Raw genomic sequence first — 24,313 nt, forward strand, 5'->3', positions numbered from 1 at the left:
GGAAAGCATGTTTGCTTTTGTGACTGGATAAATGCTAGCATTTCTTCCTTGATTTGTCCCATTTTACGGCATAATCTTTCACCCCGCTTCATAGATTTTACTTGTGATGACAGCATCCTATTGAGGCTGGTTTCATGGGGAAGTGAAATTTCATTTGTCCCTATTGACAGCATGAATGGTCCCAGGGAGGCAGAAATGTTCTGATTGCAGACATTTATCTCTGGCCACAAATTCACCCGCTGCCTTCTCAGCTTAGTTCAAGCTACAAAAAAAATAAAAAATAAATGACAGTCCATTTCCCTTAGAATGATTAAGGAAATGGGACATTTTCTTGACTGCTTTGCACCTCTGCCCTCCCTCGGCAGCCAGAGAGGGTGGCCTACAGTTTTCTAACGCTGTGCGATTTAGATGAAAATCTCCTTTAGTTATTAGTCCCTTCGGCCCAACTGGAAAATGCTTTCACAATAATGCGCTTCCCATCCCAGGATGCAGGCCAGCTGAAATGAGGTTCTAGCTTCAGTGCATTGGTACATGCCTGCTACCAAGTGCTGGTTATCACCTATAAAGCCCTCTACAGCTCGGGTTCTGGTTATCTGAAAGACCGTATTCTCCCATATGAGCTTGCCCTTGCCCTGAGATCTTCTGGAGAGGCCTTTCGCTCAGTCCCACCAACATCCCAGGCACACCTGATGGAGAGGGCCTTCTCGGTGGCTGCTCCAAGGCTCTGGAACTCCCTTCCCAGGGAGGCTAGGCTGGCTCCCTCTGTGCTATAGTTTCGGAGGCAGGCAATTTTTGTTTTGTTTCAGTAGGCTTTTGGAACTATACTGGACCTATGTTAATGTATTGGATCCCCCTCCTTTTTAATCTGTTACAATTTTTAATTTTTTTAACATGTTTTTAATTTTACTGTAGGTTTGATTCTATTTTAACGTTTGTAATGTATATTTATATGTTTTAATTGTACATGTTTTAATCTTGTACACCGCCTTGAGTCCCAGTACTGGGAAAAAGGTGGGAAATAATAATAATAATAATAATAATAATAATAATAATAATAATAATAATAATACCACCACCACCACCATTATGTTCCTCTTTAGGGAATGTTCACTATCAGTCCATGCCTTCTGTTTGCATTGCTGCTCTAGAGTCCTAGGGTCTAATGCCAAGTGTCCTACTTTACAGAGGACGATCCTCTAACTGAAGGGCTGACCAGTCTAAGCCCAGTGTAAAGAGAGCCATATGAATGGAGAGCCCGAGCGCTGAGGTTGTCCATCAACCCTTAGCATCTGGACTACAAACTGAGCAGGTATGCAAGTCAGCTGGTTACAGCTCTTAATTCCCACTGCAGTAAAGTGTAGAGCATTTTGATTTAAATTTTAGTAATTTCTAAATTTGCACCTATACATATACATTTAGGGCGCGCACCTATATGATCTGCCCTGGGTACTCATAGGCCTCTAAAAGGCTTACAAGTATCCTTTGCACTCTACATTTAAGTTAGATGGGCAATTTCCCAAATTATGATCCACAACCTCCAAACACCAGCCCATCTAGAAACCATATTTATTTATTTATTTATTTATTTATGACATTTCAATACCTCCCAGTAGCCGAAGCTCTCTTCCATTCCGGTGAGGTCCTTACATATTGACTATCCATCACCAATCTCTGCTAGCAGATCATCTACTACATCTGAGATACTTAGCAACAACCTATACCAGGAGTGGGCACCCCAGCATACATGAACCATAGGTTGCACCCTCCGCTTCCCTTGGGATTCCCATCAGCTTGGTTGATTTCATGTTTCGATACTGACGTAACACCTTATGAGATAGTGGGGCACATGAGGGAGGGGACTGGGGGCTGATAAGCCTGTCCATATGGGATGATATGAGTGTGGTTTTTGTCTTGTCCTTGTTATCACTCTGGGGGGCCATGCTCTGCATCTTTGCCTACTCCTATATGTATTTGTCTACATTAGAACTTCTCCACCAGTTCCTGTGAGTACTTCTGATCATTCTGTTCCACCCAGTCGTCAGCTTGGTAGGTCCCTTTCAGAACATCAATCCTCTCGGAGAGGCTTCTTGTATCAGGAGCGAGGAGGAAGTTGTAGATGAGGGAGGCTAGGATGCCACCTGACAAAGGTCCCACCCAAAAGACCTTGAGGAAGAGAAATCCAAACACACACAAAAATTGGTATTTCGCAAGCCACATGGAACTTATACAGCAGGAGTGGGGAACCTGTTGCCGTACAGATGGTGTTGGGTGGCAACTCTCATCAACCCCAGCCAGCATGGTCAATGGTCAGAGATGATGGGAGCCATAGTCCAACAACATCTGGACAGCTACAGGCATCCAGTAAGTTGGGCAACTACCAGGCGAAGGCACAGAACCAGCCAACCTCCTCTAAGCCAACAGGTGTGCTATTGAGTAGGTGCATGATGGGAACCTGGAGCAAGGAACCAAGATAGCCTGCTGTTACCAAGTGCTGCCCAGTCTAGCTGTCTGAGAAGTTGGACAGTGCAGAGTCAGCTGCCTTTGACATTATCTTGATCTGTTCAGAGGAAATGCAGCAGAGTACAGCTTTCTCACCAGTGTATAAGTCAGGGGTAGAGCTGATGGGAGTTGTAGTTATTGGGCTGCAACTCCCTTCCAGCAATGCTAATGGTGAAAGCTGTTGGGAATTGCAATCCAACAATATCTGGAGGGTCACACGTTGCCACCCCTGGTATAAAAGGTTACTCTGAACTTCTCCCGTATTTCCTGTTCATCGTTCATGTTACTTATGGCCAAAGCTAGCTCCTGAAAGCATGCTTCAACATTATTATCAACTGCAGCAGCTGCCAGGGATTCTATGCAATTTGCTGAATTCCTGAACACATTCTGGGCACCCCACGTGTACCACTCCAGCCAAAGTATCATCAGATGGATCTTATTCTTGGCCATGGGGAGGTACCCTTTAAATGTTTCCACGCTCAGTATAATTCAGTTCTTGGGGTGCAATGGGAGCCTTGAGAACAATGTTCATTACAGTTGTTTCTAATGATAGGAGACAATTTTAAAAATCATTATCCTGAGCCTAACAATTTCTCTGCAGTAGAAAAGCAGAGTGAATGACCTGATGCCACATCCAGGACAACATAGGTCCGGAGGGCTTGCGTTGACTTGGATCTAAGATCTGCTTTCCTCAAGAGGAGCAGCTTGGCTCAGAGAAGGGTTATCTGCCCAATTTTGGGGGGGGGGGGGTTTCCCCCCTGCTTCATACCACAACTCATTGGGGTCTTCTGACCCCCTCTGTAGCATTTTCAGGGGGCTGGAGGGGCTGCCCTAGGAATGGAAGTCCACTCCTGCTCCAGCTTAAAACTGAATCCAACCCCCCCGTCAAGATTCACAGGTTGTTATACCCTAAGACAACAACAACCTTTCTTTACAACAGGGTTGGGGAATGTGTGGCCTTACAAATGTCATTAGATCACAGCACCCATCATTCAAGATTGGGGATTATGGGAGTTGGAGCCCAGCAGCATCTGGAGAGCCACAGGTTCCCATCTCTGGTTTACCAGAACAAGGAATTTCATAGTGTTTCAGCCACCACCCCAGTGCCTTAACGGCTCCCCACGCGAGATTCACAAGACATTGCGCTTTTCTGTTGCGAACTCTGAGTCCTCAGAGATTCTGCTCTTGCTTATCCCAAGCTGAAAGAGAGGTGAGCCAAGAGCCTCTGATCTTGCCCGAGTTGGCTGACTTTCACTCACCTTCTTTTGGCTTCTAATTCATCACTTGAACATGTAAGCAAATTAGAGGTTGAAGCTAGTTCAAGAATGATTATCCCAGAATAAACAAGCCCTAAGATAAGTCCACAGCTCATATATCACTATCAGCCCTCTTACTTCATAAGCAACTGATTTTAATTAAGACAGACCCCAGCAAGAATTGAGTCTTGTTTGTATACATCTAATTAATGTATCGGCTGTTCAGCCATGTGCCAGGCCCTGAAACTGACACAGCAGTTCTCTCCCTCTCTGGATTCATTTTCTAGTTCCCTGAAATTCTGGCCTGGATCAAGGTTGAGGAAGCTGGAAAATTGGCGAAAGGGGGGGAGGATGTCGCTTTGTGCCCTTCGTTCCTTAAAGCAAGACAGTAATTTCTAGGCACAATGAACTTCATTTTGGAGGCTCAACCGGATGGAAGGCATAAGGGTCTGCTTACCCAATGATCCTTATAGTTTCCCATTATGACGGCGGGGCCAAAAGACCGCGCAGGGTTCATGGAGCAGCCAGTGAAATAGATCTGGAAGATAATAAAGACAGATAAAAGTCCTCAGTCAAGGAACATATGCTGCTAGCAAACGGCTGGAAAATGGGCAAAAAATGTATTGAATGGCCATGAAACTGAGAAATGACATTCTCCTTCCCTTCCAGAAAAAACAGTTCTCTCTATTCTGATCCGAAGTTGCTTCTGAAGAAGGCAGGAATGGAACCCCCATGTGGATGAGGCACTTCCAGTGCAATCCTAAACATGTCTACTCAGAAGAAAGTCCCGTTGAGTTCAATTTATTTATTTATTTATTTATTACATTTTTATACCGCCAATAGCTGAAGCTCTCTGGGCGGTTCACAAAAATTAAAACCATAATAAAACAACCAACAGTTTAAAAACACAAATACAAAATACAGTATCAAAAGCACAACCAGGATAAAACCACGCAGCAAAAATTGATATAAGATTAAAATGCAGAGTTAGAACAGTAAAATTTAAATTTAAGTTAAAATTAAGTGTTAAAATACTGAGAGAATAAAAAGGCATTCAGCTGGCGACGAAAGGAGTACAGTGTAGGCGCCAGGCGGACCTCTCTGGGGCGTTCATTCCACAACCGGGGTGCCACAGCGGAGAAAGCCCTCCTCCTAGTAGCCACCTGCCTCACTTCCTTCGGCAGGGGCTCACGGAGAAGGGCCCCTGTAGATGATCTTAAGGTCCAGGCAGGTACATATGGAAGGAGGCGTTCCTTCAAATAACCTGGCCCCAAACCGTTTAGGGCTTTGAATGTCAATACCAGCACTTTGAATCGGGCCCAGACCTGGACTGGCAGCCAATGAAGTTGTAAAAGGACTAAGTTTACTCATAGCTAAGTGGGTATAGGATTGCAGCCTTAGTGGTTCACTTAGGGTCAGACTAAACATCCTACTAATTGGCTTATTAACAGATGGCCTTATTTTATTTATTTATTTATTTATTACATTTATATACTGCCCCATAGCCGAAGCTCTGTGGCAGTTTACCCTCCCCTTTTTTTAAAAAAGTACTTGTAGTACTGGTTCTTCTTTCTCCCTTTAACTCTTCTGATGATTCACGTTTACCTGTGGTGTTACTTTCCTGTGGTACCAGACCACCCCAGTAACAATATTTATTTTGTTTTATTTATTTTATTTATATCCCACCCTTACTCACAAAGAGCCCAGAACACCTAACAACATATACCTTCCACGTACACATACATTTGAAGGAACCAAGTCCTACACACAAAGTTCCTCCACACACACATTACTGGAGGGGAAGAGGCTAAGTGCAAATTGGCTCTGAGTGAGAACGGGGTACAATTGTTCAACTGAAGTAAGTCTTCATGTTGTGAATAACAGCTGGGAGGGGTCTATATGATGCTGGTTTTGAGGTTTTTAATTTTTGTATATTGCTTTTAAGTGTTTTTATCTTATGTGAACCACCCAGAGAGCTTCGGCTATGGGGCAGTATACAAATGCAATAAATAAACAATATGGAAAGGAGCACAGGACTCCTGTATCGATAACAATTGTACAGAAAAGGGGATTTCAGCAGGTGTCATTTGTAGGCATGCAGCCCCTGGTGAAGTCCCCTCTTCATCCCAACAGTTAAAGCTGCAGGAGCCCTGCCCTCTTGACCAGATACAACAGAGAGCAGGGCTGCTGTGGCTTTAACTGTTGTGAAGAGGGAATTTCGCCAGGTGCTGCAGGCATACAAATGACACCTGCTGAAATTCCCTTTTCTATGCAACTGTTAAAGATACAGGGGCCCTGCACTCCGTTCCATATGGACACCCTAGCCAAACCTGCCCTGCGTTCCTGGGCTTAACCTGCACTGGGATCTGCCCTTAGGACCCCCCCTCCCAAGAGGTGAAGCCACCACAGACAGTCAAAAGAAACAACGTGATGGCATCGGAGCAATTGGAAAAGTCGTGGTAGCAGGACGCCACAAAAAAGCACAATTTCGGCGATAAAAGCCCAATGTGGCTGTGAGTCGGCGGCTGCATCATATAAACAACACAACACCAATGAGCAGCCACTATAAGGTTAATAGAGCATGTAGACACCCCCTTGGAGCAGCTAAGAAGAGTTCCATTAGCACTTCTTCTCTGGTCACTGCAGCACCCCCTGCTGGAAGAGGCTGGAAAAGAACTGCAGCCCAGTCACTGAAGAATCACCCTCTGTACCATTTTCCCCTTCATCTTTGCATCTCTGGAATAACAACACTCACCCCTAGGAAATGGCCAGCAGTGACTGACAGTCCAATAGATAATGCCGGGGAGCCCACGTTATCAGTTCTGCGGCTGTCAGTCGAGGCAAAGACACAGAGGACCAGCAGGAAGGTCAGAATCAGCTCCACCGCCACCGCCACCCCTGCTGGGGTGTCGTGTTGCAGCTGGAAAGATTAAGAAACCCATGAAGGACAAACTGAGAGAGGCAGCCTTTGGACCTTGGCGATCACAAAGACAACACACAAACAATTGCCATCCGCCTGCAGCAGCGTTTCGTGTACTAAAAGAAAGTGGCCCCGTGGGGTAGGTTTCAAGGAAGCGCTTATAATCCTGTGGTTTGTCGAGTCCTCCATAAAACACCAACGTGTACTCAGGTCTGTTGAATTACTGAGCTAATTACATGTTCATCTGTCCGCCCGTTTCTGAAACCGCCTCCCACCCAGGCCCCAACGTCTGCGTATTTCAAGAACAAGAACTGGATCAGCACCAAAGGAGAACTCTGGTGTTATCTAGTAATTGAACTGAGCCAATGCTCCTGGCTAGAGCTCAGCTAGTAGTTAACTTCTAAAGGAAGAGAAGTCTCAGGGAGTGTGTGTTCAGATGCTTTACCCGCTGACCTGCCAGCCCTGCTCTTTGACCCCAGAGGCTCTGGGGTTTGCTCTGTCTGGGCTGATCAGATGCATCTGAGGACAGGGATCTGGTAGGGTGACCATATGAAAAGGAGGACAGGGCTCCTGTATCTTTAACAGTTGCATAGAAAAGGGAATGTCAGCAGGTGTCATTTGTATATATGGGGAACCTGGTGAAATTTCCTCTTCAGCACAACAGTTAAAGCTGCAAGAGCTATGCTAGAGTGACCAGATTTAAAAGCGGGCAGGGCATCTGCAGCTTTAACTGTTGTGCTGAAGAGGAAATTTCACCAGGTTCTCCATATATACAAATGACACCTGCTGAAATTTCCTTTTCAATAAAACTGTTAAAGTTACAGGAGCCCTGTCCTCCTTTTCATATGGTCACCCTAGATCTGGTACCTGGAACAGCAGTACAGAAAAAGGAGGGGAGTTTTTTGGGGCAGGGGCAGATTTTCCTCACCCACATCAAAAGATGCATCTGCCAACATTCCCTCTTCCCTAAAGGAAAACCAACAATTTCTCTTAAAGTACTCTGAAAATAAAAGGGGGTACAGACAGAAGGGGAGAACAAAGATGGAATAAGGCACGTTGACAAGATCCCCAAAACAACGGCCAGCCTCTGATAGCCCCCAAGATGAGGTTATGGGAGAGCTCTCAAAAATATCAGGATCCGTACTCTTCAGATCCTTAGAAATTAATTTATTAAACAGGCAGCTGATACAAAGAATGCAAGGAGGTGGGGCTGTTCCGTGATTGCACTTGATCTGAGACCAGCCACTAGCATCCATGCAATTGATGAATAAACATTGTCAGAAAGCTCATATTAGGCAGGGGATTATTTGTTTGTTTGTTCATTTTTAGAAAATGTGAGAAATGTATCACTTCCCAAGGGGAACACACACATAATTCCCTCTGGTCGAACAAGTTGTGTAGGTTTTGATAAAAATACAAAACCCTGCAAAACCTGCTTATCCCAGGCCACAATGGGCTGAATAAACACACCATGAGCAGCCATCCTTCTTTCAAACTGCCTTTACCTCTCTAAAATAACTATTTTCCATCTTCTCCAGTTTAAGAAGGAATTATAGTAATCATATCTCTTGGGCTGCTGGGGCAATTTCAGTCTGGGCAAAAACAGAATTATTTTATATAATTTGAGCAGATAACAACAACAGCAGCAGCAGCAGCAGCAACCTCTAGCGACACGATTTCAGGCAAAGAACACAGCCAAGAATGCTGCTTAGGTTCTTCACACAAAAAGCCCTGCCATGCCAACCTGAACAACTAATGCACAACCTGGTTATAGGATGGAACCATGAGGGATGCCACATGTTTACATGTCTTGGTAATGATTAGCAGTTATCCACTACCAGTGATTGATTCTTTGAATTTTACAATTTTTATTATTTTCTACAGAAAAAATCAAAACAAAACTTCACAAACTTCACAAACAACACAATACAATACAACTTGTAAAAGCACACATACAAAACATATAAGGCCATATTCCATTTAAGGCATTCTTCATGGCAGACATATGGGCTATCTGTTCTTACTAGTTAGTTCCCTAAATATCGTAACTTTATATCATTCTTACTTCACTTTAGCCAGCACAGTATTGGGTATTAAGACCACAGATTATACATGGAATCCACAAACATATAAATCATTTTTTTCCCAACTCTTGCAAATATTCTATCAGAGGTTTCCAGTAGGGATGTGCTCCGCTCCGATTAGGAGCGTAGAAGCAGTAGCGGATTGGCCTGCTCTGCCTTACCCAGAGGCGGAGTAGGAGCGGACCGTGGACCCCCTAGAAGCAAGGCGAAGAGAAGCGACCATTTTTCGGAGCTCCGAGTTCAGGCGGAGCGCTCCGGTCGCCATCTTGAAAACATTTCGCCATAGGATTGCATTGCGGCAAATAATCGCGCATAACTATTTTGTTTTTGAAGCTATCGCTCTGGAAATTCTTGTGCTCAGAGAGTCGTGGATGGGGGTCATTTTGAGACCACTCTCACCTCTCTGCGTGCTGTGGTTCACGTGCAATATTTTTTTAAAAATCGGGTCAACCGCGCGGCTCAAACTGCGTTTCGGCTTTTCGCCCATAGGATTGCATTGAGGGAAAGAATCGGGGATAACTGGGGGGGGGGGTTTAAGCTATCGTTCTGAAAATTCTTGTGCACAGAGAGTCGTGGATGGGGGTCATTTTGAGACCACTCTCAACTTTCTGCATCGTACGGGTCGCGGGCTAGAAGTTTTTAAAAAATCGGCGGGAAAAATACCTTTTTCAAAGGGCTGAGGGGCAGAGTCAGCTCCCGGTCATGATGATCCCAAAGTTGGAGGAGGGCATAGGCAAAACAGGTAACTTGGGATTCTGGGAAACTTCTCTTTCTTCATCTGAACGGGCTTTTCCCCATGTTTTTTAACACAGTAGCCCCACCAAATGCACAAACACAACCTGAAATCATATACTAAGCCAAGAATAAGAGATAGAAACACAGCACTGCTCCCCACCCTAACCTTGGTGAACAACTGAATCGATGTGGTGCAAGGGGATGAGCTCCCCTAGGGCATCTCATCGTGGACGTGCCCCCACTCTCTCCTGCACTGGAAGGCCATAGAGCCTTCCAAAGAGAGTAAAACGGTGGAGCAATGCCTATCATGAGTTGAAGTGAATGGTCACTTTTCAGTGGTAGAGCAATGCCTGTTATGAGTCGAAGTGAGCGTTTTACTTCTTCTCAGAGCTGTTGGTGGCTGTCATTGTCTTGAACTGGCAGCTACTTCCCCCTCCCCCGGGCACGTCCCCCTATTGCTGGTAAAAGACAGATATAGCCTTTTTAAAAAAATTCTTCTTGCTGTTTATTGAGCAACACTGCTTCTTTTAATTCCACCCCTCCTTTGTTTATTGATTGATTTATTCCATTTTATATGCATTACTGGCTTATCCTTGGCTCACTTCCTTATGCCCCCAGAAATGCCAGCTGCATGCACCTACTAAGGACCCAGGGAGGCATTGACAAGAGTCTCCTGGCGTGGCTCGTCCTTTTCACCCTTGCAACCTGCTTGTTCTCTTGCATCACGCTCTGGTTCAGACAATGGCGGTGGTGAGAAGGAGGAGCAAGAAATGCCACAGCATACCTGCTCACTGGCTCTATAAGGAAGAGGCTACAATGGCTGCTAGTGCCCATGGTGGTGAGAGGCTCACTGAAGAAGTCCATTGAGGGTGTCTTGCCCAAGAGCCCTCAAGAACCTGGAGCTGCCCTGCCCTCTTTAGGATCTGGTCACTCTAGCATAGCTCCTGCAGCTTTAACTGTTGTGATGAAGAGGAAATTTCACCAGGTGCTGCAGGCATACAAAAGACACCTGCTGAATTCCCTTTTCTCTGCAACTGTTAAAGATACAGGACCCTGCCCTCCTTTCCATAGGGTCACCCTACCAGGGGGAGAGCGTCGCTTATTCTCTCCCGGTAGGTTTACATGGCTCAGCCATATATATATGCACACTTACCTTGACGCCAGACCCACTGAATTGAGTGGGACTTCTTTCCCGACATTTTTCTCCATCACAACAACAGAAGTGCTCTCGTTAGCAGCACTTACCCCATTGACAGCCAGGCCTCCTCGGATCGCCGGAGGGGTAATCTGGTATATCACCCCCGCGCCCGCCATTGCTCCCATCAGCTGAGCCACGATGTAGGCCATGGCTCGGAGCCCTGAAATCTTCTGTGCGACGAGGAGGGCCACGCTCACTGCTGGGTTGATGTGGGCCCCGCTGACATGGCCCACCGACTGAACAAGAGTGGCTATAGCCAAGCCAAATGCCAGCGAGACTTGCAGGATGCTTGGCAGTGCGGAGGGCCAGTTTAAGGCAGAGCCCACCCCTAGCAGGACGAAGATCATGGTGGCCAAGAATTCTGCAGCGACAGCCCTGAGAAAGGCCAAGGAGCACGCCTCGTTCTTCATGGTGGAAGCGTCAGCAGAAGCTGATGCACCACACAGAAAGGGTTCTTTTGTTCCCTCGCTTTCTTCTGCAGGAAGGATGGGCAGAATATATTTATAGGGAAGGAGTAAGGGAAGGATGAAAAATGGGGTGGGGCTGGGAATTGGAGCTGAAGCTCCTTGGGAAGTGCCCATCTCCTGTCTCACAAATCTCACCTTCCTCATTCGTAATGCTTAATTCTGCCCTTTTCTCGGTCCGTGATTTATGCCCCTGTTTGACTTTACAGTAGAATGCAGAGGGATCTTCCTCCACATTGTTCCCAAGGATGATTGCATGGGCTCAGCATGTGGATTCCTGCTGCTAAACGTCCTTCGATTTCGTCAGGATTTTCATCCTCCTCTTGCGCCCTTTGCATAACACAGACCTGGCCCACCGCTCAAAAGGCAGCACTCTGCTTTTGTATGGTGGCCTGCCAGGGGCCCAGGCTCAAGAAAAAGTTTGCTTTTGCTGCCCACCAGGCAATGCAGAAAGGGAAGTGTTGTCATGTGTATTTTATTGAGTGGCCAGCCACAAAACATTGCTGTGGGCTGTGTTCTGCTAGGTGGGCTGCAAGCCACGCTGTAACATGTCAAAGAGAGCCACACAAACAGATTTGGCATGACTGCTGGTTGCGGCATGACCATATAATTAGGGTGGTGGCTGCGTACTCTGAAACCTCCTTAAATTATAGCTGGGTGGCTTTAAGGGGTTTTGAGAAAGTTTCACTTTGTTCCTGCTCTTGTCTGGGCCATGCCACTCAATCTTCTGCAAGCTTACTTGCAAACAGAGATGCTGATGAAGTTTGCCGAATCCAGGCCAAGATATGAACTTTGAGGGCTTGGAATGCTTGCCCCAATGAAAAGCAGAGCTTTAGGCACCCCAAAATTCATCTCTGGCTCAGATTAGAATGTGAGCTGAATTGCACGCACGCACACACCCCTCTGCCAAATCTTTCTCCTTTTTTAAAAAATGAGGGAAGTAGCAGCTATGGCATTCCAGCTACAGGTAGAGCAGGGTGATGGTAAGGAAACTTCTCTTTGTAAATGTCTGAAAATCAGAAAGCCATGGCTGAAAAGTAGATTTGCCAAAGGAGTCATTTTGAGAAGATGGGAGGAGTTAAGGTAGGGTGACCATACGGAAAGGAGGACAGGGCTCCTGTATCTTTAACTGTTGTACTGAAAAGGGAATTTCAGCAGGTGTCATTTGTATATATGGGGAACCTGGTGAAATTTCCTCTTCATCATAACAGTTAAAGCTGCAGGTGCCCTGCCCTCTTTTAAATCTGGTCACTCTAGTATAGCTCCTACAGCTTTAGCTGTTGTGATGCAGAGGGAATTTCACCAGGTTCCCCATAGATACAAATGACACCTGCTGAAATTCCCTTTTCTATGCAACTGTTAAAGATACAGGAGCCCTGCCCTCCTTTTCATATGGTCACCCTAAGGTAGAGGGAAAGATTCAGGTCTCTCCCCCTTTCTGGAATGCTGTAGTTCACCAGGACAAAAGACCCCAGTGGCCCCTGGGAAATGTAGTTTTGCCATAGCAATGTCAGTTTGGGGGGAAATAGGTCATCTTATTTCTGAGTCAATCCAATATGAACTGGGAGAGGTGAGTAGAGACATATCCCAGTACCCATCTCAACACAGAACTATATCTTAATTAATTCAATGGGGCTCACCCCCAAGTAAGTGTGCCCACGACCACCCGTTTAGACTGTCCAGATCAGGTCGATATCCATTTTAGAGAGAGAACCTACACTTGCTAAAGCCATTGGTGGTGGCTGGGGTGAGGATTTTTTCCTCAGATTTTTAATTTAGTGGAATGTCATCTCATGCCTATGTTCATATTTTGAATGCACATATTATTTTGAATCATAAGCAAGTTTATCCAAAACAACTCACATTGTTTTCCGGGAGGCCTGCTCCCAAATAAGTATGCATAGGGTCCACAGCCACCAGCACTTCATAGATTTCCATGGAGGGATTCTTAACTCTTTCACTGAAATAAATGGGACTTAACCGTGCAATCATACACATGTCTACTCAGAAGTAAGCCCCAGTGGGACTACTAGCTTCATCCCACGTACCTGTTTCCCTTGAAGTATCCCCTACAGCGCTAAGCTGTCGCTGTTGTTGTTGTTGTTAGCAAATTACACCCCGGGCGGCAGCACTCCTAAGATCGTTTGCATACCAGGAAATGGGTTTAAGGGGGGAAATGTAAAAAAATCATTAAAAAATCAACGGATGACCCAATCGGATTCAAATTTGGTATGTTTAAAGCTCTTCTTAATATCTATTACTGTGCCAATTTTGATGTCTTTATCGTTAAAGCTTACGCAGATGTAAGCATTTGTTTAATTGTTTTTTAAACATATCAAATTCTGCTCCTGCAACCTCAATGGCTACTTGGAAAAATGATTCGCTCAAAAAGTAGTACCAAAATAGGGTGGGTCTTTTGCCTTTGAAGCACAATTAAAGCAGGATGCATGGGAGTACTTCACAGTCAAAGCAGATTATAAACTGGAAAACTTCAGAGTACTTCACAATAAAAGAAGATTATAAGCTGGAAAACGTCGAAGTCCTTTGCACGCAATTCACAATGATTGCACAGTATAACGCTGGTGTGATAAAGCTCTTACTCCCAGATAGCATTGCAACCTTAATCACTTTTAAGGCTATGGCTGGAGCATACCTTTTAAGTTTAAGTCTTCATAAAGCACAGGGAATCCTTGCATTATAATAACCTGGTGTAACCTGGAGTCCTCCAGAAGTGTTGGTCCAAGACATTTGGAGGATGCTATGTTGGGAAAGGCTACATCATGCCTAGCTTTGATACTCCTTGCACAGCAGTCTGCATTGCTTTTGGCATGTGCTTCTTACTGAACCAAAGCACCCAATCACATGTTAATTAAAATTCCTGTGCAGAAGCACCCTGGCTAAAACACCATCAAACATTATGGGAAACTCATACTGCATTGGCTGCCTATTCGTTTCCAAGCCCAATTCAAGGTGCTGGTTTTTGACCTATAAAGCCTTATACAGCTTGGGACCACAATACCTGACGGAACGCCTCTCCCGAAATGAACCTACCCACTCACTTTGCTTTACATCTAAGGTCCTCTTCCATGTGCCTACTCCGAGGGAAGCTCGGAGGATGGCAACAAGAGAGAGGGCCTTTTCAGTGGTGGCCCCCCAATTATGGAATGATCTCCCTGATGAGGCCCACCTGGCGCCAACATTGTTATCTTTTCGGTGCCAGGTTAAGACCTTTCTCTTCTCCCAGGCATTAAACAGCATTATTATTATTATTATTTATAAAGCGCCATCAATTTTCATGGTGCTGTACAGAATAATACGTTTAACAACATATGCTGAATTTGTTTGTTTTTAACGGACCCCAGAATAGCTGTTTTTATAAGGCTACTGTGTGTTTTTATGGTTTTTATGTTTTTAAACTTTAGCCTTAGCTAGACCTAAGGTTTATCCCGGGATCGTCCCGGGGTCATCCCTGTTCATGTAAATGACACACAGGGGATCCCGGGAGCAGGCAGGGACGACCCCGGGATAAACCTTAGGTCTAGCTAAGGCCTTTGTATATTTGTTTTAAAGTTTACTGTTTTAACTTTTGTAAACCACCCAGCGAGCTTCAGCTATGGGGTGGTATATAAATGCAATAAATAAGTAAATAAATACTGAATGACCTTGAGCTACTTGCAGGTGAAAAAAATGAAACAGCCAAGTTAGCCTGGCAATTTAGAAGAAAAACGTGTCAAGGCTAAACTAAGGGAGTAGGAGCCAACAAAACATGGGTCACATTTTAGACTGTGATTTATTTATTTTAAACTTATTCAGGTTGTAAGCTCATGAATCAGCATAGCTTTTTAGTACATGTCGACCTGAAGAGAAGTTAGTCAAATACACTTAATCCTGAACTCTAAATGAAATAAAGTCTCAGTAATGTATAACTGTGACTTGCATCCCATGCTACCTTTCCTTCTCTCCTGGGGGGGATCCGCACGTCGCTCCCAGAGCGCTTCTATGCGATCCCAGTTCACCCCGAAAACGATAGTCTGACTTCCCTGTAAAAGAAACGAGGAAGAGCCGTCCATGCTGCCGACGACGACGACAACAACGATGAGGAGAGCTCTCCGCCGGCGAGGAGAGCTCGGCAAAAGAAGGAGGGGTGAAGAGCGGAAGAAGCTCTCCACCCCTCCTTCTTTTGCAGAGCTCTCCTCGCCGGCGGAGAGCTCTCCTCGGCGGCGGCGGCAGCGGCAGCATGGACGGCTCTTCCTCGTTTCTTTTACAGGAAAGTCAGACTATCGTTTTCGGGGTGCACTGGGGCCGCATAGAAGCGCTCTGGAAGCGACGTGCGGATCCCCCCCTCCTCTTGTCCCTGTGTTGCTTTCTCCATGGGCAAAACTGAGATCATAAACATTTTGAGTCAGAGGCTTGTCTGTTTTGATTTTGCTGCTCTGAAGCATCCCAGTTGCATTACAAATGTAAGAAGAGCCCTGCTGGGTCAGACCAAAAAGTCCTCTCTAATCTAGCATTTTGATCCCACAGTGGGCAACAAGATGCCTCTGGGAATCCCAGAAGCATGATGTGAGTGAAAATAGCACCCTCTCACTCATGTTCCCTAGCAACTGGTACTGAGAGGCAGGCGGCCTCCACTACGGGAGGTAACATCTAGCCATCATTCATGACTAGTAGCCATTAATAGTCATATCCTCCATGAATTTGTACATCCATAGTGTAGTAGCAGTTTTGAAGTAATAGTAATATTGATTGTGGTATGTTGTGGTGGTGGTGGTGGTGGCGGTAATTACCTAGTTCTGCTGAGCAGCCCTGAACCAAAATTCACTCCCTGAGCGATGCTACCTAGTCCAGAAGTTGCCAACCCAGTGTGGTGTAGTGGCTAGAGTGTGGGACTGGGAGTTGGGAGATCCAGTCACAGACTCTCAGCCCAACCCTCCTCACAGGGCTGTTGTTGTGAGGATAAAGTGGAGAGGAGGAGGAGGAGGATTGTGTACACCGCCTTGGGTTCCTTGCAGGAAAAAAGGTGGGATATAAATGAAATAATAAATAAAATAAACCCAAAGGCCTCCTCTTTTCTTTCTGTTCCCATAAACAGATTTTTGAGGCAGCAGGAAAAAGGAGGGGAGAGAGAGAGAGAGAGAGAGAGAGAGAGAGAAACTAGGGTGACCATATGGAAAGGAGGACAGGGCTCCTGTATCTTTAACAGTTGCATAGAAAAGGGAATTTCAGCAGGTGTCATTTCTATATATGGAGAATCTGGTGAAATTCCCTCTTCATCACAACAGTTAAAGTGCAGGAGCTACACTAGAGTAACCAGATTTAAAAGAGGGCAGGGGACCATTTATACAAATGACACCTGCTGAAATTCCCTTTTCAGTACAACAGTTAAAGATACAGGAGCCCTGTCCTCCTTTCCGTATGGTCACCCTACCTTAACTCCTCCCATCTTCTCAAAATGACTCCTTTGGCAAATCTACTTTTCAGCCATGGCTTTCTGATTTTCAGACATTTACAAAGAGAAGTTTCCTTACCATCATTATCCTGTTCCTGGGAGATAACGAGGGCATTCTAGAATCCAGAAGGATCCGGACGGATCTAGAATGCTCTCCTTACTCTACCAGATAGCATATTTTTAAATGTTTCAAACCATAAGTTTGGCCCCAGCTCAGCATCTGCAACAATTATATTTCTGTTTAGATTTTCTACCTGATAAGATGTAGTTACAGATAAACTTACCATCACATGAGGAAAACTTACACTGGATCCTGTGAAAATGTAGCTAGCCAAGGTGAAATCACTAAATTGCAATTGAAGGGGATATTTTTTACCCCCCTCCTAATTCATAGAAAAAGTTTAAAAACAAAGCAAAAATAAGGTGAGATCAGATACGAGTTTTCAGTCTTTCAGGATGGAAAATGGAACTGGAAACCCTCCATTGCCATTAACCCCCTGCATTGTGTTGTAACACACCGACATCAGATGGGCCATATAATTCCTGCCTTGCAATAATTCTCCGTGAACCTCGACCTGCTGTTCTGTTCCCAAAGCCTTTTGGGGAGCTGCCACCCCTTCCCGTTTCACGGTTTTTTAGTGGTTACGTAGCAATTACTTGAGGCCTTGCTTTGACTAATTATCACTCACGAAAGCAATTAGAAGAACCCCTGGATTAAGTAATAATTATAGTGATTAATTATATTTCTCTCCCCTTAGGGCTTTTATTCCCCAGTTGCCTGCTGAAGGCAAAATGCTCATTAGAAGCCTGGGGTTACAAAGAGTGCAAAAGGCCCATGCCGGGAGTGATATAATACTTGCCAGGCATATGACCTTGGCTTGCATCCTCCCTGATCAACAGGGACAAGGCAGTAAGCATTGCATAGGAAAGAGGCAGCGGGCTAGCAGGGCTCTCTTTCCTTCCTCTTCTTGCAGATTTGAAGGAGAAGGTACAGACTCCGCAACAGCTTGTCCAGGGGCTTGTCTATACGGCTTGCTTACCGCGACCTAAATGCACATATTCATGTTTTAGGTTACATGATGCAGCCATCCATACGCTGCTGCGCCGGATTTTTAACTCTATAATGCGCTTCTTCACATTTGCTATTTACCTTGTCCAAATTTCCACCTCTTTATTTCTATGGCCTTAGCTAGACCTAGTGGGATGGAGGGGTGAAGATCTCCCCCTCAATTTACACACGGCGCGCAACGACCTCAGACGGAGAGGTGTTGCGCCCGCCATTATTATTTTGGTTAAAGGGGACAATGTACATGAACACTCATGTGCAGAAGGTAAGTTTTTTTTTTAAAAAAAAAACACCCGTATTTCCCCCACTCCACCCACTCCACCCCCCCCATGGGTGCAGTGCTCCTAAGGAGCTGTGCGCCCCGTCCTCGTGTCCCAGGTCCTTGCGAGGAATCGCGAGGAGCCAGGACAAACCATGGCACCCGGCCACACACAGTGGAAAAACTGGGCCTAAAGGGGAGGGCGAGAACCCGAGGCAAGGGAGGGATCATCCCTCCCTGATCCCGGGATCCCCTGTGCATCATGTGAATGCACAGGGATGATCCCAGGAATCACCCCGGGATTTCGCCCCATCTAGCTATGGCCTATATGTCTTTGGGGAGGTAAATCAGTTTATTAGATATGGGTGGAGCTTTGAGGGTACGACAACATGATTGGCTAGGGAGACTGTTTCTGGGAGGCGATGTGACACCCTCTCACAAAAGCCCCTCCCCTGTAACTCTGGAAGATGGCAGTTCACAACTCCCTTTTGCCCCCTCGCCATGGAAGAAAACAGAATGAGCAGGGAGGAGGCAATATTCTGCCACAGGGTTTTGCTGCATGGCTTTACTTTGCCCACAACATTCCACGGAAGTCCAAGGCTTGGAGCACAATGCATCTGTGAAAATGCCGACTCGTGCGCATGGGTGCGTGCTGGTGGGCACTGGTAGGCGGGGGGTAGACAGCAAGGAGTGGGCCTGTGTTCCTTGCAAGTCCATCCAATCCATCCATCTAAACAATCATGGGACATAAATTAGTCATGCCTAACTGTTCCACTGGTTTCTCTAGAACTTCATCATGAGTCATGACTAAATTAAGCTGGTTCATCTTTGCCAATATATCCTTTGGCTTGCTTTAGACTAGCTGCTTGTCATATTTACCAAGGGCCTTCCCAGGGCTATATTAAGTCAGGGGGCAAACAGCACTGCTCTCTGCCCACTCAGTCCAATCCATTCATCATTTTGCATCCTTCTAGAGCAGGGCTGGGCAAAAGGTAGTAAATTTCCTGATGTTATGGACTTCAACTCCCAGAAGCCCCAGCCAGCATGGCTAATGGTCAGGAATGGTGGGAGTTGAAGTCCAAAACATCTGGAGATCTATTTTCTGCCCACTCCTGCTCTAGACCAGGAATGGGCAACATCTGCCCCTCCAGATGTTTTGCTACACCCTACTACAACTTCTATCATCCCTCACCATTGGCTATGCTGGCTAGGGCTGATGGAAATTGTAAGTCAATCATCTGAAGGCCAGAAGTTGCCCATCCCTACTCTAGAGCAATGATTTCTAACATCTCTTTGCACGGTAGTCATGCCAAAGGCCCAGTTATATTCCCTGCCTTGTGATATTCCTTTGTCCTGTTTGAAATGGAACCAGAATTTCACTCTCTTTCTGTACAGAGTATAGAAAAACCTGCTGGATGAAAAACCAGAGTTTCATCAGTATTCAGTCACTTACTTATCCTTTTCAAATTGTCCATGACATCCTTCGCCGAGAAGGTCAAGACTCCCATTTCTCTTTGCGTTTCTCAGGTCCTAAAACTTCATTGAGTTCTCAGCTGAGATCATGAACTTTCATTCTCTTTTAATTAACCAAACCTTCAAAACAGAGCTTACAGCCTTGTAAAGGAATTAAGGAGAAGTGGTAGGATAATACTCTTCAGAATGAAACCAGCCTTCCTATCATCCCCAACCAATGGCCATGCTGACTGGGGATGATAGGTATTGTAGTCAAATGCATCTGAAAGACACCAGGCTGGGGAAGGCTGAGGTAGAATGTTTCCTCTCTGGGATCAGGGATGGGGTTGTTTGGATCCTAATTCCTCAAATGGTGGGAAATTCTAGCTAGCAGGCTTAACACAGGGCCCTCCAACCTGTTTGGATCAGTGGACACATTGGGAATTTTGAGAAAGTGGTGGAGTCTGAGCTGCAAAACACAAAACCACTCTTTTAAATCCAAATAAAGATGCCGCTGAAGAGGAACACTTCACTTTGCAACACACTTGCCTCTCTGTTTTATCTTACCTGTTCAGATGACACTTCAGGCTTTGTGGTTAGCAAAACTGTGGTTCTCTGGGGTTAGCACTAACCACAAGCCGTGCTGCTGTCTCACACAACACTTTAAGCCACGGTTAGAGCCACTAACCTTGCTGCAGATAGCCTGACAGTGGTTAGCGAGGGAGCAGGGTTTAGCAAACCACATTGCACAAGACACTGTAAACCCTGCTGCTTAACCAAAAGCCTTAACCAGCAAGGTTTAAGGTGTTTTCTGAACAGGAGATGCAGGAAGAGAAGGGAAACCCTGTGATGCTTGTCTTCTGAACAGGCCCAACGAAGTGGAGAGAGGGAGCGTCAGTGGTTGGCTTTGACAAGCGGTTGGTGCAGCTTTGGGTAGCTGAGGGACTTTGGGCAGATGGCAGGAGGTAGATGGGGGGCTTTGGCGGGTGGAAGATTGACGGGTGGGCAAGATACAAGGCAGGCAGGTGCACGGGTGGGGGCTTCAGCAGGTGGGTGAGGTTGGCAGCTAGGTGGCTTTGGGTGGGCAGGAGGCTTCTGCAGTTGGTGGGGGCTTGGGGGAGTAAGCGGGCAGGGGGCTTCAGCAGCAGGAGGGCCCTGTGTGCAGCACTATGTCAAGGGAGCCTGGCACCACCCCTGCATGCACGCTACAAGTTTGTTCATGGCCCAGTTAGACATTGCTTGGGCACTGGTTGCCACCTTTTCCTCTTCAGTTTATGGGCTGCCCAGGCATTCAAAGGGTTGGTGGAACGCATTGAGACAGCACACTCCTGTGACATTGGCTTGTCGGGGTAGAAATGTGTCCCCATCATTACAATTCCCCACTGCAGTAGTGGCCATCTCAACCAGAACATCAGAACAAGCTGGATCTTATGGCGGCCATAAGCATAAGCATGGATTTCTAGCGTCAATGCTTTCATTATTTTGACTATGTGTGTGTGTCTGCATGTGCAAATGTGTGTGCATGTACATGTATATGTGCATGTTTATGTTTGTGCTCGCACATTTGTTTATGCGTATGTGTGCATGCAGCCCTCAACCCCCCAAGCCGGCACCACATTCGTCCCTTGTTGCTGAAAACGTTGTGATCTCCTGTTATATGGAGGAGGAAATTTCCCTATCAAGCAACGTTGCATGAAAGTGACAGGAGATTGGTGGAAATACTCATTACCGAGAACGTATTTATTTACGAAAGTGGTGAAAACGGAGTAATTCTCGAATCAGTTACCATTATCCATAAAGATTCCGTTGTATAAGAAATAATAATAATAATAATAATAATAATAATAATAATGGATAAATTCTGTGTATAATAATACTTAGCTTGGACACAGTTGTCAAAATATGAGTGATTCGTAAAAATGCTGAAACCTAAAAACGGGCTGAATAATTCTGCTTCTCCACTGCCCATCAACAACAAAAGCAGCAGGTAGTTTTTTGGGGCTGAGGCAGAGAAGATACAGCAGCCTTTTCCAACCTCATGCCTTCTAAGTGTGTTGAGCAAACAACTCCCATCATCCCCAGCCAGCATGGCCAATGGCTATGCCAGTTGAGGATGATGGGAGCTGCAGTCCAACATGTGAAGGGCACAAGATTGAGGAAGGCTCAATTAGCTTGCCTAGGCCCAAATAGTGATTTTGTGGCTGTGGTACAGTTTGAACCAGAGATTTTACATCTCACATACTTCGCTACTCCACTGTGGCAGTCATCTATAACTGACATTTCCTTTAATTAAGAGACAAAAGACTTGTCAATAGTTAACAGTTTGAAGCCTCTCTGAGGGCTGGTGGGAGCGAGAGGCAAGGTGGGGAAGGACGATACCAGGGACAATCGCTAATTAAAGAGTTTCTTCGGAAAAAGCGATAGCCTTTGGCCTTTGCAACGTTTCTCACCTGATTGGTTCGCAGCATTCTCTTCATTCAAAACAAAGCAAAAGATGATTTTTTTTAAATTTGCATCTGCGTAAATAAGTTCGCGTATGCAAATAAACAGCGCAGCCCCACGTGAAGAACGCCTATTGCAAAAGCCATTGGCATTTGGGGCCTCTTAGATTATCACAGGGAATCGGTCCTGTTTGTTAACCTACCCTTGCTGCCGCTGCACACGAGCCGCAGAATTACAATGAGAAGGCAGAATTATCGAAAACCTTTTCTTCTTATAAATGGTATTGGCATTTCAATTCCATGCTGGCATTGATCATGTGCGCCAGAAGAGATCTAACGAGTCTGTGTGAGTTTAGTTTTCTTTTCTACTGTGCAGTCTTTACAAATTGCAGGGCTCCCTCGGGTGATTAAACAAAAACTAGCATCTTTTTTTCTCCTTTTTTTGCTTAAAAGGTCTTCGCTGCAACTCCATCTCTATAATGCCTCGACAGAAGCTATTGTCCGGTAGGGAGAAAGAGAGCAGGATCACTCATTGCTGCAAAATGAGAGCCATTTTTCTCACATTTTTTCTCAACTGTTCCCTTCCCCCCCCCGAAAGAACTGCTTTTACATTCAAAGGGCTGCTTTATATAAGACTTGCTCATAATTTATAGAAATGCTAAGATAATTACGATCAAGTGCCCTCAAGAAAAGATGTTGGACCATTAGCTTGGAGACTAGCTCTTGCAAGAATAACACTACAATCCTATACACCCCTACTCCCAGGTAAGTGGCTTTAGGGATCCTATATAGGGTGACCATATGAAAAGGAGGACAGGGCTCCTGTGTCTTTAACAGTTGTATTAAAAAGGGAATTTCAGCAGGTGTCATTTGTGTGCATGCAACACCTGGTGAAATTCCTTCATCATAACAGTTAAAGCTGCAGGAGCTATATTAGAGTGACCAGATGCAAAAGAGGGCAGGGTTCCTGCAGCTTTAACTGTTGTGATGGAGAGGGAATTTCCCCAGGTGCTGCATGCATACAAATCACAACTGCTGAAATTCCCTTTTCAATACAACTGTTAAAGAGACAGGAGCCCTGTCCACCTTTCCTTATGGTCACCCTAATATACCCACTTACCTGGAAATAAGCTCTATTGAACCCAATGGAACTTACTTCTAAGTAGACATGTATAGGATTTTGCTGTGGCTGTGTTTTATCCCATCCCTGCTTGTTCTTTTTAACCTTATTTTCCCCAGTGTAAGTGGTGCAACCTTCTTGCATAATCAATGGAATTTAAGGAAAAGGGAAACCCCCAAATGGAGCTATGTCCTCTGTGCAGACAAGAAGTTATACAGTCACAAGGCCATCTTTCCCCACACCCTCAATCCATTTTATGCTCTAAACATGACAGTTTTCCTCCTGTTTTTCAGGAGGAAAACAGAAGAAAACAGTTTGGCCATACAAGCAGAATTGTCGCTGTGCCTGCTTTCCAGTGATTTGATGCCAGAACCATTGGATTTGGGAAACTGGATTGGAGGATATTTGAGGAATTGACTCCTCTTCAGCCAGGAACAGCATGTTGCTGTGGTTGATGGAAGCTATAATCTGGAAAGGCACCAGGATGGGAAAAGCTGGCATAGACGATCACACTGCACCACCCAGATCCTCTAACATTAGTGTGAAAGGAGGCTTATACACATACAAAGAGAGATGAGCAATTTCATGATTGGCCACTCATGGAAGTTTGCAGGTTCTTTACATGATGTCATCAACCTCCAGAACATCTCCCCAGTAATCTTGCTTTTAAAAACAAACAAACAAACAAAACAGAGATAATGAAGTAGTTAAAATAATTGCAGGATGGCCCCAGCCGGTGCAGTGCTATAATTCTGCCACTAGATGGTGGTGTTTCATTGAACTTAATAGCATTACCAAGAGGGAAAGCTTTCAATTCAAAATCACATGGGTGCTGTCTAAGGGAGCCTTTAGTAAACACGGAAGGACTCCAGAAGAAGAAACTCCTGTAAGGCTGTAGGTTTTTCTCCTTAATGTAGAGACACCCGCAGTGTTCCCACTCCCATGGAGGAGCCCTACAACTGTTGAAATGTAGATATGTAGGGCCCTTTTCACAATATTGCCCAACATGTGGGTGCTGGGGGCCAGGAGGCACATTAGCACTGGGGGCATGGCAGATAGGCACAGTCCCACTCCTCCCTTATACGGTACCTGAATCTGTGGGAGAAGGGGGTTCGGAACTATCTGTACAGGGCTTGTGTTACATGGCACAGTCATTGTGGACTATTTGCAAGAGACCTCACCCTGTGCTAAATAGCTATATATGCAGGAATTATCTCCATTGCAATAACTACTCCCATAACCCATCCCTTTCCCAGTCTGAACAGCAGCAATGTGAGAAATCCTCATTTCACGAAATTCTCCAGCCCCTCTCCCCTTTCAGCCTTCCCTTCTCATCACAGCTTGCTACTCACATTACATTCATATTTTTT

The 24,313-nt window shown here is 45.5% G+C and overlaps 2 protein-coding genes across 2 annotated transcripts in view; one reads left to right on the plus strand and one right to left on the minus strand.

Annotated features, from left to right (window-relative positions):
• Nucleotides 1-1,634: 1,634 nt before the first annotated feature.
• Nucleotides 1,635-11,102, minus strand: LOC134396620 (aquaporin-5-like). Its single transcript, XM_063123152.1, has 4 exons — nt 10,740-11,102; nt 6,511-6,675; nt 4,213-4,293; nt 1,635-2,163 (listed from the first exon to the last, which is right to left on the minus strand). The coding sequence occupies exons 1-4, from the start codon at nt 11,100-11,102 to the stop codon at nt 1,981-1,983; spliced, it is 792 nt and encodes a 263-aa protein (XP_062979222.1). The 3' UTR covers nt 1,635-1,980.
• Nucleotides 11,103-17,909: 6,807 nt separating this feature from the next.
• LOC134395304 (aquaporin-2-like) overlaps nt 17,910-24,313 on the plus strand; it is a 38,419-nt gene continuing 32,015 nt past the window's right edge. Inside the window, exon 1 of the mRNA XM_063121457.1 lies at nt 17,910-17,936. Coding sequence (XP_062977527.1) covers nt 17,910-17,936 — 27 coding nt within the window. The remainder of the gene's footprint in view (nt 17,937-24,313) is intronic.

The sequence above is a fragment of the Elgaria multicarinata genome, chromosome 3 (assembly GCF_023053635.1).
Source record: "Elgaria multicarinata webbii isolate HBS135686 ecotype San Diego chromosome 3, rElgMul1.1.pri, whole genome shotgun sequence".
In the NCBI taxonomy this organism is placed as follows: domain Eukaryota; kingdom Metazoa; phylum Chordata; class Lepidosauria; order Squamata; family Anguidae; genus Elgaria; species Elgaria multicarinata.

Bases quoted from the DNA above. Each gene is read 5' to 3' on its own strand.
- LOC134396620 (XM_063123152.1), bottom strand. From the start codon at position 11,102: ATGAAGAACGAGGCGTGCTCCTTGGCCTTTCTCAGGGCTGTCGCTGCA. The intron at 6,676-10,739 runs GTAAGTGCTGCT...TAATCTTTCCAG, and splicing joins GAGGCCTGGCTGTCAATGGG to CTGCAACACGACACCCCAGC. The intron at 2,164-4,212 runs GTAAGCAGACCC...CTCTTCCTCAAG, and splicing joins GAAACTATAAGGATCATTGG to GTCTTTTGGGTGGGACCTTT.